The following is a 14,027-nucleotide window of genomic DNA, read 5'->3' as shown; positions in this document are numbered from 1 at the left end:
GCAGAAGGGTTTTCCTTCTAGCTCCCACTCTTTTGGAGACTGAAGAAGATCAGCGGGAAAATGGAGACAGCGGTTTCTTGGTTAGAATCACGAAACGTTCTTTGTAATGGATCAAATTCTGGCAAGCTGGTTGGGTTTTAAAATTGTTGAAAGAAGGAAAGAATGCATAAGGTGGTTGCAGGGATGCTCCACTTCCTGCTCATCAGTTGTTTGAAAGCAGCCTCTACCAGCTTTTAAAGAAGGGAATCTACTCTCGCACTGCTGGTGGGCACGCAAACTGGTGCAGCCGCTCTGGAAAACAGTGCAGGGGTTCCTCAAAAAATTAAAAATAGAACTACCCTATGACTCAGCAACAGCACTACTAGGAATTTATCCAAAGGATACAGGAGTGCTGATTCATAGGGGCACTTGTACCCCAATGTCGATAGCAGCGCTTTCAACAATAGTCAAATCATGGAAAGAGCCCAAATGTCCATCAACTGATGAATGGATAAAGAAGATGTGGTTTATATACACCATGGAATACCACTCGGCCATGAGAAAGAGTGAAATCTTACCATTTGCAACAACGTGGTTGGAACTGGAGGGTATTATGCTAAGTGAAATAAGTCAGTCAGAGAAAGACAGATATATGTTTTCACTCATATGTAGAACTTGAGAAACTTAACGGAAGACCATGAGGGAAGGGAACCGGAAAAAATAGTTTCATACAGAGGGGGAGGCAAACCATAAGAGACTCTCGAATACAGAGAACAAACTGAGGGTTGATGGGGGGAGGCAGGGGTGAGACGGGGAAAATGGGTGATGGGCATTGAGGAGGGCACTTGTTGGGATGAGCACTGGGTGTTGTATGTAAGTGGGAATCTACTCCCGAAGCCAAGAGCACACTGTATACACTGTATGTTAGCTAACTTGACAATAAATTATGTTTGAAAAAAATAAAGAGGGTAATCGAGTCCTCTGGTTTCACTTTCATGCATGGCATCCAATAACAAGTTTGGCACACTTTAGCAAAACTGAAAGAAGTCACCTCATTTTCCACCTGCTTTTTCTGGCTTATTTTACCTTCTCTGACTAACTCCAAATACCAAGAGTTGTTCTTGCCACGTTGTTTGTAATTAATTCTAAGTTAAAACCAAGGTTTACCTGTTAGCAAAATGCTCGAGTGTTCTGCCCCTGTTCAAGCAATTGAAACTTACGAATTTTACTCTGGAAAAATACAGTAAATCTTCATTTTAGAACTACTTTTTTTTTAATTCAAGTTTTTATTTTAATTCCAGTTAGTTGACATACAGAGTTATATTAGTTCCAGGTATATAATATAGGGATTCAACACTTTCATACATCACCCTGTGCATATCACAACAAATGCATTCCTTAACCCCCATCAACTATGTAGCCCATTCCCCTACCCACTTCCCCTCTGGTAACCATCAGATTGTTCCCTATAGTTAGGAGTCCACTGCGGGGGGGGGGGGGGTGCCTGGGTGGCTCAGTCAATTAAACGTCTGACTCTTGGTTTCAGCTCAGGTCATGATCTCCCGGTTCCTGAGTTTGAGCCCCTCACTGGGTTCCACACTGACAGTGTGGGATTCTCTCTCTCCCTCTCTCTCTGCCCCTCCCCCTCTCACTCAATCTGTCTCTCTTGAAATGAATACACTTGAAAGAAAGTTTTAAGAAAGAGTCTGCTGGGTCGCCTGGGTAGCTCAGTAGGTTAAGCGTCCCCTGGTCTCGGCTCTGGTCATGATCTCGTTGTTTGCAAGTACAAGCCCCGCAGAACCCTCTTGGGATTCTCTTTCCCTCTCCCCCTGCCCTCTGCCCCTCCTCTGCTCATGCTTGCTCTCTCTCTCTCTGTCTCAAAACAAATAACTAAACTTGAAAATAAAGTCTGTTTCTTGCTTCGTGTCTCTCATTTTTTCCCCCTTTGCTTGCTTGTTTCTTAAATTCCACATATGAGTGAAATCCTATGGTATTTGTCTTTCTCTGACTGACTTATTTCACTTAGCATTATACTCTCTAGCTCCATCCATGTCATTGCAAATGGCAAGATTTCATTCTTTTTCATGGCTGAATAGTATTGTAGTGTGTGTGTGTGTGTGTGTGTACCACATCTTCTTTATCCATCACCCAATGGACACTTGGGCTGCTTCCGTATCTTGCTGTTGTAAATAATGGTGCTGTAAACATTGGGGTGCGCATATCCCTTTGATTTAGTATTCTTGTATCCTCTGGGTAAATACCCAGCAGTGTGCTGCATCATAAGGTAGCTGTATTTTTAACTTTTTGAGAACCCTCCATAGTGTTTAATTTTGGAACTCACCTGGGGAGAGCTACATGTGATATATGTATGGCACAAGTTATATTAAAGAAAATCTTGTTAGCAAAATATGAAATCTACATTATGATAAGGGAGGAAAGTTGCTTTTTAACTTGAACTGGTTACACGATTTGTCCTCAGTTGTCCCCCTTCATCTTTCCCTCCCAAATACTCCATCATGAGCAAGAGTAAGTTAAGTCCCCTCAGGAGTTAAATATCTATATGCCATTACTGCCAATAGTCCTAGGATGGGGTTAATTGCCCTTATAATTTGTTTTGTTTTGTTTTTAGAAATTATTTAGCTGATCTCAGGTTCCTCAAACTTTACATTATCTGCAATGCATTGTTTGATGTAGTGAAAAAAAGAAGCCCAAACTATCATTTTTTGGTTTCTGAATTGCAGGTGTACTGATTCTGGAAGGGAGGAAGAGGACGAGTTATATATAACCCTTGAAGTTGCTCTATTAATCTAAGTGAAACTCATTTACAAACAGTCGGTGGCATTAACAAAAGAGGAAGTTCTCTTAACTGAAGGAAATTTCATGAGGCAACGCTTAAAGTAAAAAATTAAGACAAGGTCTCATTAATGTTGTTATTGCTCTTTCAAAGGTTCTTTCTAGAATCTTAATAGTAATCTCTCTGTCCTTGGGAAGAAGGCAAATAATTTTCATCTCTGGATCATGATCTGATCTGTTTCTGAATTTGGAAGTTTCAAACTAAATTGTCTATGGCATAATGTCAGCTTCTAGGGATGTAAGTGACTGTAAATCTGCTCATTATTATTATTATTAAAAAAATTCTTTTAATGTTTATTTTTGAGAGAGAGAGGCAGAGCACGAGTGGGGGAGAGGCAGAGAGAGAGAGGGAGACACAGGATCCGAAGCGGGCTCCAGGCTCTGAGCTGTCAGCACAGAGCCCCATGCAGGACTCAAACTTACGAACCGTGAGATCATGACCTGAGCCGAAGTCGGATGCTTAACCGACTGAGCCACCCAGACACTCTAAAACTGCTTACTATTTAATGATCCTTGCCTTTGTAAGTAGAGAGCAATTTATTTTAAATGTATACTTTAGAGGAGTAGTGTGATTTTCAAAACCGGCAAGTTTCCACATCATGTTTTAAGTGTGTAAAATGACCGTCAATGAAAAATTTCAAATCTGAATACATCTTCAAATTATGTCTTCATATGCTCAATCAAATAAGCAAAAAATGCCCTCACAGGTTTGAGAAAAAGAAGTTCCTACTGCTAAAGAGTTAAGGCAAGTGTCACCCTGGGCTCACTGTCAAGGGTGTGTTTTCCCATCTCCTGGAGCATTGGAAACACTGACATTGGCTCAACGTAAGTCAGCACTGCCCTGTTTGGGCCTGTTAAGGTTCAGAAGTTTTATAGTTCGCCATTCACAAAAATTCACATATGCTTTAGAAAAGTACTGCTGTTTTGCAAAGTACATGCACACAAAAGGGAAATAGGAAACTAAACTATTTTTAGTGAGTTACCTATGTTTGGAAACAATTTTTTTTGCCTTCTCTAACAGGGAAAAAAAACTGAAAAAAGACTAAGTGAGCGAATTCTCATTCAGAACCGAAGTATGTTGAATGAGAATAAATCAAGGGCGTGCCAATTTGTACCTAAATACTTAGTAAATATTTTAGGCTTGGTAGCCCGAATGGTGTTTGGTGAAACTAACGTGTTTCAGTAGCACTAAAATAGCCATAGACAAAACATAAGTGAATAAGTATGGCTGTAGCCCAGTAAAACTATTTTGAACACTGAAATTTGGATTTTGTATCATTTTCAAGAGTCCCAACATATTTTTCTTTTCTTTTCTTTCCTTTTTTTTTTTTTTTTTTGATATGTTTTCAACCATTAAGCAAGCCACAGAAACCAATTTTAGTTCACAGGACATACAACCACAGACAGTGGGTCATAGTTTTGCTGATCTCCAAAACACACGGAGCCATGGCTTTCAACTCAACACAAGCCTAGTGCCATTACGTGGAGTTTGTCAGGTGTCACTTTTGAAGGGTGTAGATTATTAGGTTTGTTGGAGGGAACTTTACCAATAATCATCTTCTGTAACTCTGGGGTAACAAATCACAAGTTTGAATGCTTCTCTTCAAATTTATGGTTTCAAATTTGGTGCAAAAAAAAAAAAATCGTGCAGTTAGTAGATTTGAAACACGATAGCCAGATCTTCCTGATCAGGGAGAATAAATTCACTGTAAGCATCTAAGATGGTTGCAGGTAAATATGTAAGATAGTTGGATTTTATTCTTTGTGGTCTCCAGAGGGTGCAGACAATGCGCTGTGGGTGTAATGTGCTGCGAGGGAGACATTGACATGTAAATTGAAGGACTATTTAGTAAGAAGCTATACAGGAAGTTTAAGTTTTTGTTGGATGGCATGATTATTACTAACCTGTAAGGGCCCTTCAAACAAGAGAGTTTATGTTTCTATGATTTGGGCAAAGATTCTAAAACTTCCTATTTTGGTTATCTGGATAAGAAGCAAACAATAGCTCAGATTTTGGGGGGTTGGTCTAGTCCAAAGGTTGATTACTTCAGAATAAAGTTGGTGAGATCATCATGTGTGTTAGAACTGAACTTGTCTAGCCAAAACCTCCAAGCAAGATTATATTCCACTCTATTCAAGAAACAGCTACACGATAGAGTCAGTACCCCTGGTTTCTCATCACTTTAGAGTATCATTTAATTTTGGGATTTGTGCTCTTTGGCGCATGGGAATTCTCTCTACCAGAGTTATGTTTAGGCCCTGATATACTAAGGAGACCAAAGGGCTGTATAAATTTAAGGTAAAAAAAAAAAAAAAAAAAAACAAACAAAAAACCTGAATGATTCTGATCTATCCCAAAAACTTCAGTTTTTAAAATTGAGGTGATACCCCTTCTTTCTATGTCACCGCTTCTGGCTTACTTGTAAATATTACAGAACTAGGTCTACACCATCCTGTGATGAACAGTTTCTCGTTAATCTGGATTAGACCCATTCTTCTAGACTACGTTTCAGCCTTTCAATATCTTACAACTCCCAGGAAAGGGGCTGGAATTTCAGAAATTGATCCCCAGTGCCTTTTCTTAGCTACACAGAAATGAAATGAGAAAGGGCTCATTTCCATCACTTTGGCCTTTGGAAATTCTTATTAACACTTACTTCTGGTGTTATGTGTCAAAGAATACATCCAACTTCTCATTTTAAAATATTCTGGCTATTTAAATATATTTGTGCTATTTAAAAAAAATTTTTTTAATGTTTATTCACTTTTGAAGGAGAGAAAGAGAGAGACAGAGTGTGAGTGGGGGAGGGGTAGAGAGACAGAATCTGAAGCAGGCTCCAAGCTCTGAGCTGTCAGCACAGAGCCTGATGCGAGGCTCGAACTCTAGAGCCATGAGATCATGACTTGAGCTGAAGTTGGTCACTTAACCGACTGAGCCATCCAGGTGCCCCACTTGTGCTAGTTTTAATCAAGGCCGATGACAATAAAAGCTGTTTAACTATTAACTTGCAATGCTCTGAAAGAACTCTCCTAGCTTGATGAATTCCTTTAGGCATCCAGATAGTTGGATGTGATTTTTCCATCATAATGGGCAGAGAGCAAACTTTTGTGAAGTGAATCTTCACATGAGAGTGTAGTTAAGTATTCTAACAGTTACTAGTTATGCTCAGAAGTCTAGGTTGTTTTTATGGTAAAATTGTAAATGAACAAATGAGCTACCATTTCATAGCACTTAAGAATTGTGACGGACCTTTAGCTCCCACATATCCAGAATGTCCGTCTCGGAAAATAACAACTGAACGTACTCAGGATGCTCTGCTTTCAAATATTCTCCCCACCTTTTGATAATGTTCAGCATACACAAATAGCATTCACAACACGAAAGGTATTATGCTCTGTGCTATGGGAGCTGCAGACAGAAAGGCTCCTGGGAGAGAATACCAAGCAGGGTACATAGGGGCTAGGAGAGATTCCAACAAAGTTCTGTAGCTGATAATATTGAATGCTTGCTGTGTGCCAGGCACTGTTGTTCCCCCTTAAAGAAAGAGAATGGGGAACGAAGCAGGTAGACTCAATCATGGTGATATAAAAGGTAATGAAGAGAGGAGTGGTATAAAAATTGAAGAGTAAGAAAAATAAGAAAAATAAGTTTATTGACAAACTACAAGAGCCTTAAATACAGAGAACAAACTGAGGGTTGCTGGAGGGGTTTTGTGGGTGGGGGGGGTGGGAAGGGCCATATGGGCAAAAGGGGCATTAAGGAGGCCACTTTTTGGGATCAGCACTGGGTGTTATATGTGAGTGATGAATCACTAAATTCTATTCCTGAAATCATTATTACAGTTTATGTTAACTAACTTGGAGCTAAGTTTAAAAATAATAATAATGATAATTTCAAAAAGAAAAATAAGTATACTTAATAACCTGTGTACATTAAAAACTTTTTTTAAATGTTTATTTATTTTTGGGGCGCCTGGGTGGCGCAGTCGGTTAAGGGTCCGACTTCAGCCAGGTCACGATCTCGCGGTCCGTGAGTTCGAGCCCCGCGTCAGGCTCTGGGCTGATGGCTCAGAGCCTGGAGCCTGTTTCTGATTCTGTGTCTCCCTCTCTCTCTGCCCCTCCCCCATTCATGCTATGTCTCTCTCTGTCCCAAAAATAAATAAACGTTGAAAAAAAAAATTAAAATAAATGTTTATTTATTTTTGAGAGAGACGGGCAAAGTGCGAACTAGGGAGGAACAGAGAGACGGAGACACAGAATCTGAAGCAGGCTCCAGGCTCTGAGCTGTCGAACATGACCTGAGCCCACGTGAGACACTAAACTGAGCTACCCAGGCGCCCCCTAACCTGTGTAGGTTTTGAAACAAGTTATCTTATAAGGGTCGTGTCTTAGGGATTTTTTTTTAAAGCAAGAAATCATTAATAGCAAACATATTCATGCAAAATGTTAGGTATAACCATTTCTATTTAAATAGACCCTTTAATCCACCACTGAGCGTGTGATCAAACAGTATTTGAGTTTTCTATACTCAAAACTTATGCACTGCTAATTCATCCTCTCTACTTCACATATTTGAAATAACCCAAACCAGTTCACATTCTCCAGGTTTTTTTTTTTTTTTTTATATGCCTTCCACCAAGGAAATTACAAGATGTCTAGTTGGTTTTGTGTTTCCTCCTCTAACAGGAGGGCGCATTATAAAGAAGCAAGTGGAACAGGCGTCTACGAGCAAACATATCCTGATCAGATATTCAAACACGCTTTCAAAGGAGTGGAATAGTGCGCGTCAAAAAGCTACTGGATGTAATTACTTCCTATTCCCCGGGGCTCCGCCTTAGAATGAAGTCTGCTGACTCACCAGGCTGCTCCCAGTTAGTTTCTGCTGGGTTTCCCCACTGCCTGTGCACGTGAGTCATCACGGGGAATGAAAGTTTCTACCGGCTCCTTAACAACCATGCAGAAACCAGACACTGACAGTGAACTTCGATCTTTCCAATAGGAACCGGACCTAAGGCAAGAGGGGGTGAAAGATGATGTGGCAGGTGTCACCGCCAGCCAAGCCGCCCGGTGACAGTCCCCGCCCTAGGGCGTCTGTGGGCGGCACTCCAGTTCGAGCTTCGCCCCCGCCCCCACCCCAAGTAGTTAAACTGGCATCTTGTCTTGCAAGCCTTGCAGCTGCTGGCCACTGAACTCCTTCTTTGCGTCAGTGTTGCTCAGACTTTGCTCCACAATGGGATTACCTGGCGATTAAAGATGAATAAAACAAATAACAAACCCGATGCTTGGCTCTCATCTCCAAACAGGCTGATTTAAATGGGTTGGGATGAGATACGGACATCAGGATTTTCCAGAGCTTCCCAGGTAATTCTAACAGACAGCAAAGTTTGGGAACCTTTGCGATGGAGAAGGTCACTCTTCCCATGCAAGTGAAACTTACCAGTTAAGCATCACTAATGACCACCTGGTGGCCTCCCAAACCATCCTGGAGATCTAGTGACACATAGCCCCTGATAATTAGTTTGGCAGCCACAAAGAACGCTAGCAAAGCAAGGGGGCATTTTCAGAAGAGACACTGGCTAGTCAAGGACCATCTTCCCTCTTAGCTTACCAAAAACTTGGCTACATTTAGTGCTCAAGAGAAGCGTCTCAAATGTTGCTATTCTTTTTTGTTACCTTTTGATCTCTGCTCTGTTTCATCCCACAGAGTCTTGCTCCGCAAAGCTGTAAGCCTCGGGTCCTCTCAGATTAGAAGCAGGTGCTGCGTCAAAGCACAATCAAGACGGTACTGCACGCTTCACTTGGGCTGGGACCGAACCGCCGCCTCTCAGCGCGGCCCCAGGGTAGATACTATGCTAATCGAGAAAGTTCTTCCGTCTCCTCGCTGGCGGGCGGGTGCAGGTTTGAACACTTAACCCTTGATTTTACGCGACTGCATTATAGTGCGTTTAGTGACTTCCTCTTGCTTAGCGGGTCTGGACCACGTTCCATGTTTTTGGAAGAGAGGACGTGAGCAAGTGCTGGCGAAAACCCGCAGGGAGGGGACAGCAGTGTCGGCTGGTGCCAAAGTGAAGGGATGGCTAATGTTCGGAATATTAATTACTCCACGCGCTACTGACCCAGCGAAGACTAGCAGAAGGGGACTGGGGGTTAAGACAAAGGCTCCTCCTGATCAAATGGCTGCAGCGCCCCTTCCTCCGAGGTTATAGCTCTGCCTTCTGCGCCAGGCGGCACTTGGCAAGGCACTGGCAAAGTGACTCAAGGGGTGGCCAGATCCACTATCTGAAAGTCTGCATTACCGAACGCTCCAGACTCAGAGGGGAAGGTCTTTCTGTGCCCACCCCTCCTTCCTGCCCTTTGCGGGATTTCTGGGCTTCCGCGCAACCCTTCTAAGGGTGGACTGAAGAATTTCCTACGGAAGCAGAGTGAGGAGTCGCCGAGTAGCCCTCGCCCTGCGCCCAGGGTGATCTCTGCAGAAGAACCCGTTGGGGTCAGAATAACAACCCGTTCTCACTTCCCCAGACCTGGCTCCCAGGTCCCGGGCGCCAGGAGCACCAGCGGGAGCCGGAGTTGGAATGGGGAGCTGTGGGGTTCGCCTCCGCCGGAGGGCAAGCACCCGCGGCGGCGGCAGGGCCGGGGGTCTAGCGTTTGATCCCCAGCAGGCCGGCGCCAGCGCGCTGCACTTCCTGGTCTGCCCGAAGCGCGCTGCCTCTGCCAGCTCCCTCGGTTCTCGGTCCCTGCGCCCCAACTCTGGCGCCTCCAGGTCTGCGCGCTGCGGGAGCGCACCCCCAAACCCCCCTCGGCACCAGCGCCAAGTGTCCGCGTCCTGGGCAGTCCCGGCCCTCACCCCAGAGCTAGTCCACTTTGCTTCTGCCAGCGTGGCAGCCCGACTCCCTCCCCTCTTCCCGGGTGCGCAGCGCTGGGGCTACGAAGAAGGGGTGCCGCTCGCTGGCGGGTGCACATCCCCGAGCCGCGGGGCCGACCCCTGCACAACTTCTTGCAGGGCACCAGGGACCCCGGGGTCCCGCTGGCTCCGCGACCCGCAGACTGCAGCCCCCCGGCGGCGGGAGGAGGCGCGGCCAGCGCTTGGCCTGGGAGGGACTGCGCCCGGGCAGGAGGTGTCGGGGTGCGCCAGGGCGGTACCGCTTTAAATGCACTTGACTCACCTGCTCCGGCGCTGTCGCCTCCTTCCTCTACTGACAGCTGGGGGCTTTGTTTTCTCCACCCACCAGGCCGGGTGCGCTCCGCCCCCACTGCCGCACGTGACTCGCCTTCTGCCACCGCCACCGCCGCCGCTCGGCTCGTCCACCCTGGAGAGCTGGCCGCGCCACCCTTTTCCAGGGGTGCGGAGTGCGGGTAGAGACCCCAGCCGAGCACAGGTCGCGGCAGGTCCGAGGTGACCTGTCGGCGGGCTGGTTGGAAGGTTGCGCTCAGGTTGGGGCCCTTGTTAGCCAGAGTTGGTCACTTCGGATAAAGTGCCAGCCAAAAGAGCAGGGCCGTTGGGCCCCACCAAGAAAGAGGAGGCCAGCGCGGCTGAGAAGAGGGGTCTTGAAAAGGCGACTCCACACCCTGAATTAAGTACCTGTAGCTGGGGGCGTGCTTCCGTTTTCTTATACCAAGTGTTTGTACTCCTGCCTGGGGAACAATTAATAATAAGGGGCAAACTAATTTTGTCATGAACATTATTAATCAAACCAGGCAATTCTAAACCGAATAATACCATAACAGTGCAATCATGGCACATTTTATTGAGGTTTCAAATCTCCTTTTTGGTGCTGTTGATATTTGGATTCTATTTGGAAAACGGAATCCAGGCTGGAGAAGCTAACTCCAGATTATTGATGTGGGCACCGGTCCATTTGGAACAATACTTGTTTTTAATGAAACGAATTGAGAAAATGTTCTGGCTTCAAGACCCGGCTCAGTATCTGCTGCTTTTGGAAGTGTTCCTGACCTTCGCTGATCTCCAGTGTTTGAAACTCAAAGAACCTGTTGTCTGAATCCTTCCTTTTGCCCGTGGAGAACACATACATTACCTCCCCCCTCCCCAGCCCCTCCTATTGGAACTCAGGGGAAAGTTTACCTCCAGCTCTCGCAGCATCCTTTCAAGTGAAGTCTGTATAGTGAAGTGACTTAGCACAGTGAGTCCCAAACGTTAATATGCAGAGAGATCACCCCCGGGCCTTGTTCAAACCACATTCTGATGGATTGGGTCTGGAATTGGGACTGATACTCTGAATGCCTGGCAAACCCCGAGGTAAAGTTAGTGCTGCTGGTCTGAGGATCACACGCTTGCTCTAGCAAGGCTTAGAACACTCACTTTGGCATTGGCCCGCCTAGTTTGAGTCCTTACGCATCACTTAATAGCTCTGTGACCTTAGGCAAGTTTTCTTAACAATTTGAGCTCCCCAAGCTGTAAAATGGAAATACTCCTAATATCCACCTCCTAGGGTTTAAGATTAAATGAAAAAAACCCTGTAAAACAAAAAAGTACCTTGTGCCTGGCACACGCACCTAGGGTTCAGAAAATGTTAGCTAATTAACTCTTGGGGTCATCCTTGCAGGAGCAAAGCTGGCACAAAGCTGAACACACAGGGGGAACAGCAGGTACAGTGGGAGTGGAGGCAGCCAGCCTAGAATGACCGCAGCACCCCATAGTGTGGAGCCCCGGACAGATGTGTAGAAGAACAATCCTGTTGAATAAATGGAGGACTGTAATGCAGAGCAAGTCATACATGTTTAAAAGTTCTGTTTCTTCTGTAAAACTTTAAATCTTGATAAATTAGTTCTGGGACATTGAATTAAAAAATCATTTGCTTTTTATTACAGATAATGTCCAGCTGCCTGTCACATGGGTAATCTATTTTAATATCTGAGAGAGTAAATGGATTGTTAAGGAGTAGTGCATTTTTTATCCTCATTAAAAACCTTGAAATTTAAATTTAAATGAATTTATTAATGAAGATACGGTATTCTTAGCTCTCGAAATGAATGGGTATTGTCATCAGAGTTCTCATCTCTCTCTTGCTTGCTGCTTCTCTCTCTAGCCCTAAATATGAATGTTTCCTAAGACTCGTTTGTGTGTGCGTGTGCGTGTGTGTGTGTGTGTGTGTGTTTGCTTTTTATTTTTCTCACTTTTTCTGTCATTTCCTTTGGAAATTTTATTCATGCTTAACCTTCAACTCTCAAGTGTATGTACCCACATTCTTAGCCTGTTTCCCAGCCCCATTTCTGCATTACCAATCACCTGCGAGGCATTTCCAACTGACTATCCCACCAGCCTAGAAGTTTCAGTGTGTTCTAAATTAAACTCCTTCTTCTCATAAAATTAATACCTCCTAAGGAATAAATCAAGATAGTAATTTGCATTGAGAAGCCCTCAGTGTTAATTCAGGGACCTGGCAAGGGTGTGGGACACGCTGTGGGATCATCCCGGTACCTTCCTATTGCCCCCAGCTATTTCTCAGAGACTTGGCCTTCAATAGTGACTGAGGCAGATTCATCCTATAAACACAGCTTACTGGTGTAACAGCCACATAAACAGCTATGGGTTGCTGCATAAATGGTGATCAATGTGACTTGAGCTGGTGAGAAAGCGCATCAGTCAGGGGAGGCTAAATTATGTTGCTATAACAAACACCACCAAAATCTCAGTGGTTTAATACAATGGAAGTGAATTTCCTGCTCACGCAAAATGTCCAGGCAGCTCTCAGGGTGACTCATCGCTCTAGCCCGCTTCCTTCCTGTGACTTAGGGGTGTGTACTTAGAAATAGATGGAAATGTAGAAATCTTGGTGAACAGCAGTAATATCTACCATAGGGATCCATTTAACACAGGGGGCTCGGGGATAAAATTAAATGGAAAATAGGGTGGTGACAATAGAGGATGAGCAGAGATTACCAGTTTGGGGAAGGTACCAAGTTCTGTGAGGAGTCTTTGGAAAAGCATTATTGTTCTTGTTATCATACAATATAATTATGTAGGGAGACACTTAAAAGTAAAAACTTGTGTCTCTGCCTGTCAGGGTCACCTTATCATTTAACCAAGGTCAGTCTACTCCAGGCATTGATCATCCAAAGTCTTCTGTGACACAGGGGCTCGGAGATATCTTCCATGTTGATGATATCCTAGGTGGCACATCAACCATTAAATAAGTAAGGTTACATCAACACAAGCAAATTTGCTAATTTTGCTGACCTTGACGGTCACTCTCTGCTTGAGGGTTGAATACGTGTGTGTGAAGAATGGAATATTTCAGCAGGATCAAATTGTCCCATGTTTCTCCTGTGATTGCCTGAATCATGCCTTTGACATATTCAAAGGAATGTTGAAATGTAGCCTAGTGAGAAAAAATCAGTGTGAGAAAAATAAAATCATGGCTTTCAATAAGCTTTGGGGCTTCTTTCTCCAGAGAGCAGAGTTTACATCAGCTCAACTTGCTTCGTTCATCTCCCCACACTTCCCATGCATAAAAGAGATAAAGCATTGATGAATGCTATAAGCTCTAAAATGCTCTACACACACAGGTTATCATAATGTGTTGCTGAGCACTGAGGAGTGCTTTGGATCACAACAATTTTGTGTTGTCTCTGCTCACATCTATCAGTGGCACTCCCTTTAAAACGTTTGCCTCTCATAAAACTGTTCCCAAATAAGTATTTTTACATAACGTCAGCATCTTCCTAAAGCTAATATTCTGAGAGCTTCAATCACACGTTTCCACAAATGTTGAAAATGAGGAATTAGAAAGGGGAAGCAGAGCTTATCAGTGAATATTTTAAACCGTTTGCTCAAATCTTTCTCATTGTATCTGATTTATTTTTAGCTCGGAGTCCTTGCTGAACTGTAATACCTCTTTAAGTATAAATCTTAACCTCAAGAGATATGCTACAGTGAACCACTTATAAATGTATCAGTTAGACCATGTAAGACTGAGATGGAGGTGTTCATTACTGAGATGTGATGGCATTTATCAAGATGAGTCGTGAAGGTGGCACAAGATGACAGCTTGGCAGGGATGGCTGCCTTGTGAGGACCCTAGTGTTTAGTTACAGAGTAAATGTTGAAATAAGAAACAATGCCACCTTCGAGGCACTGCGTGAGCTTTGAGTAAATATTGGTGAGTTGGCTAGAAAGTATTCTGTAGGTAAAGGAGCTTAAATGACTCACCCAAGTCCCAATTTCTAGTTATGTCCAC

At 44.0% G+C, this 14,027-nt stretch overlaps 1 protein-coding gene across 3 annotated transcripts in view; it reads right to left on the bottom strand.

Moving 5' to 3' along the window:
- Positions 1 to 10,052, bottom strand: part of MAPRE2 (microtubule associated protein RP/EB family member 2) — a 158,264-nt gene extending 148,212 nt beyond the window's left edge. The window contains exons 1-2 of one of the 3 annotated variants that reach the window (XM_045458796.1): positions 9,996 to 10,051; positions 8,506 to 8,590 (exon numbers count right to left, since the gene is read on the bottom strand). In XM_045458796.1, coding sequence (XP_045314752.1) covers positions 8,506 to 8,529 — 24 coding nt within the window. In that variant the 5' untranslated portion in view covers positions 8,530 to 8,590; positions 9,996 to 10,051. Of the gene's footprint in view, positions 1 to 8,505; positions 8,849 to 9,995 lie in introns of those variants that run through there. The other 2 variants (XM_045458797.1, XM_045458795.1) reach the window with 2 other exon arrangements.
- Between the last annotated feature and the right edge of the window lie 3,975 nt (positions 10,053 to 14,027).

The sequence above is a fragment of the Leopardus geoffroyi genome, chromosome D3 (genome assembly GCF_018350155.1).
Source record: "Leopardus geoffroyi isolate Oge1 chromosome D3, O.geoffroyi_Oge1_pat1.0, whole genome shotgun sequence".
Taxonomy (NCBI): domain Eukaryota; kingdom Metazoa; phylum Chordata; class Mammalia; order Carnivora; family Felidae; genus Leopardus; species Leopardus geoffroyi.
The sequence above is the reverse complement of the archived record's forward strand: the minus strand, read 5'-3'. Positions and strand labels throughout refer to the sequence as shown.